The 6,650-nt window shown below is 42.5% G+C and overlaps 1 protein-coding gene across 1 annotated transcript in view; it reads right to left on the bottom strand.

Moving 5' to 3' along the window:
• dbh (dopamine beta-hydroxylase (dopamine beta-monooxygenase)) overlaps positions 1 to 6,650 on the bottom strand; it is a 17,246-nt gene extending 10,596 nt beyond the window's left edge. Inside the window, exons 1-3 of the mRNA XM_056588621.1 lie at positions 6,279 to 6,650; positions 2,046 to 2,192; positions 951 to 1,208 (exon numbers count right to left, since the gene is read on the bottom strand). Of these exons, the coding sequence (XP_056444596.1) occupies positions 951 to 1,208; positions 2,046 to 2,192; positions 6,279 to 6,650 (777 nt within the window). The remainder of the gene's footprint in view (positions 1 to 950; positions 1,209 to 2,045; positions 2,193 to 6,278) is intronic.

The raw sequence follows: 6,650 nt of genomic DNA, 5'->3' as shown, positions 1-6,650 counted from the left end.
CGCTTAATACGCGTGAAACGCGTAATACGCGTATTAAACCAATGGTTCCCTATGGAAAAAATGGCGATTTGAGACGCGAAGTACGCGAGATACGCGTCTGGTGTGGCCGCACCTTTAGAGGGGCCCCCGTAAGCTTTAGAGGGGGACATTTACTATTCCAGGAAATGTTCAGTGCATATGTCGGTAAATAATCAGCATTTATATTCAATGTTCATCATTGGCCGTAAAAAAATCATATCTTATCTTGAATACGTGGGGTTTTACTTTAGGGTCTACTGCGTTCTCCAGTGAGAGCCTGCTTGGTCCGTTGTGCGGTCCTGATTAATGGAACACCTCTCCATCAGACACCTCAACTATATTTTCTTCCTGGCTGCCTTTGATAATACACTTCAACGATTTGTTGTGCACACCAGGATTGGAGCTAAGGGTGTTCAAAAATCTCTCCTAGATGACTCACTAGTAATTATAGTAGAGGATAGCACAAGATAGCACAGTGAAGAAGTATAGCATAGTATAGTATAGGATAGGATAGTGAAGTATAGTACAGGATAGTAAAGTATAGTATAGTACATAAAGGAGTATAGGATAGTATAGCATAGTATAGTACAGGATAATAAAGAATAGTATTGTACATTATTGTACAGTATAGCACGGTTTAGTAAAGTATAGTATTGTATATATATATAGTGCAGTATAGTGTAGTCTAGTATAGTAAAGTATAGTACAGTGTAGTACAGTGCAGTGTAGTCTAGTAAAGTAAAGTAAAGTAAAGTATAGTACAGTGTAGTACAGTATAGTATAGTGCAGTATAGTGTAGTCTAGTAAAGTAAAGTATAGTACAGTGTAGTACAATAGTACATTGCAGTGTAGTGTAGTGTAGTCTAGTACAGTAAAGTATGGTACAGTGTAGTACAGTGCAGTATAGTCTAGTGTAGTAAAGTGATCCACACCATGACTATGTGGTTGCGGGGCATGTTCAGGGGCAGCTGCTGGACGGAGCACCAGTAGGTGGTCTCCTTGCCCGGGATGGTGACGTTGGGCGCCAGGACCTCCAGGGTCTGGGCGTCGGGGGGCAGGGAGGGCGCCGGGCCGTCCGGCCGCAGCATCAGCACCCGCTGCATCCCCGTCTGGATGAGGGACAGGTTGAGCCGGTCCAGGGACGCGATGGGACGGTCCAGGAGACCGTAAATGATGTGGACCGTACCATCCTGACAGGGGGTGGGGGGGGGACACTGTTTATGTATTTGGTTCAGTGCATTGTAGCCTATTCACTTAATACATACTAATGGGAAGATAAGGGGGCGGGCTGGGGTTTGGAAAGCTAGTTTGATCCCCAATTCCCAATTCATAATCCCCCTCGAGCAATATTCTTATTATCTGCTCCTAATTGACAAGTATCCCAAATCCCTGTCAGTTGGATAATAAGATCCACCCACAAATGACTACAGAAAGAAAGTAGGCTGAGTTTAAATGTGGAAATAAAGTTGAACCCCTGAAGGCTTTAACAGGGTTCAATCGTCGTCCTAGTTGATACTGGGAATAAAACATCTTACCATTATATAAGTCGTCGTGAAGACGAACCAAAGCCAAGAGAGAGCACATTTGACAGGAGGGAGTCGAATATTTAATTAATATAGCTCATAGGGGAGCTGCGTGTTACAACTCAAATCATGTCACTATGTGGATCAACATGAACAGAGCCGGTTGGCTCTGCTCTACAGGCCGTTCCATATCTAGGTGGGTTGTGGTGTGAGCCGTCCACACAGATCTCCATGACAACGTAGTAAAAAAAAAACAACGGGCATCTTGTGTTCACCAACAGACAGCGTCGGAGCAGGAAGGCAATATTTGCCAGAACGATAATGAAGAGAAACCTGCACACAAGCACGGACACTGAGGTTCCGATCTGTGTGTGTGTGTGTGTGTGTGTGTGTGTGTGTGTGTGTGTGTGTGTGTGTGTGTGTGTGTGTGTGTGTGTGTGTGTGTGTGTGTGTGTGTGTGTGTGTGTGTGTGTGTGTGTGTGTGTGTGTGTGTGTGTGGCGCACCTGGATGAGGTAGTCCCTGGGGTCGCAGGTGCTGAATGATCTATTGAAGAGCAGGTGGAAGCCCTGGGGGGTCTGGCTGGCCTCCAGCAGCTGGTAATCCTGTTGTTGGTCCTGAGTTACATGACCCTCTGCATCACTCCATGCATCCTGCGGAAACACACACACAAACATGCCCGCGTGTACATGTCATGTACACGTGCACACACACACGTGCACGCGCACACACACGTACATTTGCATACACACACACACACGCACACCAACACATACACACACACACACACACATGTGCACATACATATACACACACACACACACACACACACACACACACACACACACACACACACACACACACACACACACACACACACACACACACACACACACACACATGCACACATACACTTATATATAAACATGCCATGACTTAGAAACAAACACAGTACCTCAGTACCTAGGTAGATCAATTCAGAAGGCAGCCAATATATAGAGAACATATTATCAGGACTTGAATATACTACTTAGAGTTAATTGGTGATAATCAGTAAAATGAAGAGACTTGTGACTTGAAAATGATCCAGGCCTGGCAAGAGGCACATTCATATCCCAAAGGAAAACAGGAGCTGGCTTTACCTTCCTGTAACGTCTCATGTCTGCCTAGAATAGAACCTGAAATCGTTTTCTCTCTCTATTTCTCCCCGACTCTCTCATTTTCTCACTCTCATTCTGTTTACCTTCTCGCTTCCCTTTGAATCGTGTGGCAAACTCAACTGTTGATTTCAATCAAATGAACATGTTTTGAAATAATGATGATAGCATTGAATAGATTCTTTGTTGATATGGTAGCTGCTGCCATGTCATGTTCATATGTGTCACAAGATATGCTGATGATAGAGTGACAACACAAGACTATTTAAATCAATTTTTTCTCAGTAACCTGATCTCCATTGAAAATAATTTGTCCATGATTATTCTTTGGCTTTATAAGATTCGATAAATAACAGCGATTGTACTTCATAAGTCAATGTACAATAATTGGCCACGGTCACATCCAGGTTATTACAGTTTTTCTCGATTGTATACACACAAAAAATTGAACTATGCACACAATTCTGAAAACTTGAAGCTCATGTATCAACTACAAGACTCCAGACTGCTAAACTCTAAGCACAATTCCACTGTTTTCACATTTTTGCTGAACTCTAAGCACAAATCTCATCATTTAGCACACTTGGTTCTCCTGGTTCACACTGGCCTTAAAAACGCAACAACTAATTACCAATAAGTTTAACTCACTTCTAGCCTGTTCAAACTCAACTGGCAAAACACTTCAATCATGTGTCAGAGCATAAAAGAGGACTCGTGAGCTCTACTGTGCTGTAGTAGATATGGTCCTTTGGCCTGATCATTTTACTGTATTGCAGTAAAAAATACATATTTGCTTTGTTACCTTTTTGTACTTGTACTTGCACTGATTTCCTCATTACGTCCCCCGAAAGACAGTCTAAACATTTTCTTACTGTAGTGTTTTTCGTTTTATTTATCAGTGCAATTACTGTACTGTAATTTACCAAAATAGGTGACATTGGTGTATTGTCAGAACAATGTTGCAGCATCAACTATAGGTGTACAGTATGACTCTGGGAAGCTGGGATTGTGAGTTTAGCCCATTGGAGCTCATTGGATAAACAAATATGCATTGTATCCTATTCTGATACGATTGTGTCAATGCAATATTTATATGATATATTCACAGTATTGTATTATCATATGGCTACAGTCTTTATACTATATGTACCACCTAATTGCAACTTTAAAAAACAAATCTATTTCTAAACAATTTTATACATTGGAATATGTAACATGGCCCCATAAAGCCAAAACATATGTAAATAGTATTTTGATGGAAGTCTTTTGAATGGTCACACCAGTGTTTAATTTATGCTCTCTAAGAGATATTCATTAGATTGCTGTGTTTAGTGTTTGGTGGAAAAAAACTGTTTTGAGAAGAATTTGTGTAGTTTTGACAAAATTATTAACTCTTCTCAGGTTTGTGTTTAGAGTTTTGAGAAATTGAGCTATAGTTTCAGAAAACGTGTTTTAACGATTGAGAAAAACTGTAACTATTCCAGGTCAGAGGTCTTAGCGCCAATTTTGTCTCTCTTTGTCTCCATAATGCAGTACCTGACCCCTGGGGAAGCTTTGCTGCAAGCTTGAGAACATTGCTGCCTTCACTCTATCTGCCCCTTTATGAACTTAGTTAATTTGTGTGAGTGAATGTTGATTTGCTCAATACTAAAGCCACCTGTGTTTCAGGCGCACAGAGACACACTGTACGCTGTGATGCTAACCAAAATTAAAAACACAAAGTTACTTCCAGAAACTCGGGTCTTCATTCAAGCATTCACGTGGAAAGGGATTATCTAGCATGGCAGGCATGAAGGTGATTAGAACGGATGACTCGTTTGTTTGGGAGACTAGTCTGGCCGTCCTCAGGTAAACCAGAGGACTGTATTTTGAGGGACAGACTGCAGGGGCGGAGGGGTGGTAGTGAGACGGCCCCAGTCAGATGCTGAACAGGACAGCTGGGTCCAGCTGGACGACTGTGTTAGGAGGTGATGGTGTGGCGGAGGTGATTGCTAGACCCCGGGCCAATCAGGGGGCATGTGCATCATGATGTCACATCGCAATGGACCGCCTCCTTTGCTGAAGTATAGGAGCGCAGGAATGTTGTTGGTAATACTAATGGTGTTTTGGTCATTCATTTATTAAGTGATTTGTCACTATGGGGAGACATAGTTGTGTTTTGAAACTGCCCCAGCGTTTCTCGTGTGAGACATGGCCAAACTAAGTTTTGATTAGGCTAACCTTAGCCTAGTTTAAGGTTATTTGGGTCCTCTAATAGAATGACAACCTCAGAGGACATAGTGTGATACCTGAGATGATGATATTAGGAGGGCCTATGGGGAAGAAATGTGTATTTTGGCAAATATATATTGAATATGATGTAATTGAAGAGATTTGCAGCAGCTTATGTATGATTGCCTATTCATGAACTGACCTTGTGTGTGTGTGTTTCTGTGTGTGTGTGTGTGTGTGTGTGTGTGTGTGTGTGTGTGTGTGTGTGTGTGTGTGTGTGTGTGTGTGTGTGTGTGTGTGTGTGTGTGTGTGTGTGTGTGTGTGTGTGTGTGTGTTTGTGTGTGTGTGTGTGTGTGTGTGTGTGTCTGTGTGAGTTTGTGTGTGTGTGTGTGTGTGTGTACATGCACATAAAGAAACGCAACCTTACAGCTGCATTATTTCTTTGCGATAAAGAACCAGAGGCACAGAGGACGTAGAAAACATAAAAAACACATTGGAAAAGACTAGAATATTTCTGGACATAATTGAATATGTCCTTGTCAGGAAATGTTGGTGACTCAACAACAGGATGGTACTCACAGCACAAGACATCCTGTGACATCATGAAATACACATGATTATGCGCATTATGACATCCTTTTGCCTTTCAGCGATTGCCTTTCAGTCCAGCTCTGCCTCCTTGCACAACCAGGAGTTTAATGTAGCTCTTTTCCTGTTACACTTCTAAAATGAGTGGCAGGAACATGTATTATATCCATTATACATGTATGTAAGTTGTATTATATTTGTAGACTTCTGATATGTTTAGTATACAATGGCATGGCATATTTTGTAAATATAGACAAATGCTGTTTCACTTATTTTACATTACCGGAATAACTCTACAAATCTAAATAATTTGGATATTTATATAATTTATATGTTTGTATTGCTTTTTTTCAGCGTATTGGAACATGTATTCATTTATTCATGTATTATTATGTATAAGTTTGGTTTGCGGAGAAAATGTTTTTTCTTAATTCACTGAACAAAAATGATGGTGACAGTGTTTTAGTTGTCTGTGTGAGTGGCAGTGCAGCAGGTATCAATCTAATTGACTAATCGGTTCAAACAGATGTTTTACATGGTTGCACACTTATCATAGGGTACCTGAATTTCATATTTAGCTTGTAACATATTAGAATGTATGTTCAGGATTCATATTGATGATAGAGTCTAGATTTTATACTTATTAATTCCACAAAATGCATGAATGTATGTAAATATAACCTCAGCTTTCAGACTACCACAAAATCCCATCTACACCGCTATCCCCTGCCCTCACAGCATACATCCACAAGCCTAGCGACGGATCAGTGTCACGACCGTTACCCCAAAGTAGCTCTTGGCTCCGTCGTCCCACAGAACCACCAGGTCGGCGTTGGTCAGCTCCCCGCGGTCGGACATGCCCAGCAACACGCCGTGCTGTATGTGGGCCACCGTCAGCTCAAAGTAGACCTCTTGCGTGGCGTAGCTGACGTTCCAGGCCAGCTGGAGGTCACCGCGGGGGTCCAGTGGCACGTGGAAGGGCATGGGCAGAGCAGGGGGTGCGGGGGCCCGGGGGCTGGACGAGGGGTCCAGGGGGTTGATGGCTCTGGCCGGGGCCTGGTACGACGCCACCAGGATGAGAACCAGCGCAGCCAGGGCTGTGAAGTACATGATGGTGATGTCCTGCAGGCGAAAGGTCCCGGTGAATATACTCAT

Source organism: Gadus chalcogrammus, chromosome 4 (genome assembly GCF_026213295.1).
Source record: "Gadus chalcogrammus isolate NIFS_2021 chromosome 4, NIFS_Gcha_1.0, whole genome shotgun sequence".
Lineage (NCBI taxonomy): Eukaryota > Metazoa > Chordata > Actinopteri > Gadiformes > Gadidae > Gadus > Gadus chalcogrammus.
The sequence above is the reverse complement of the archived record's forward strand: the minus strand, read 5'-3'. Positions and strand labels throughout refer to the sequence as shown.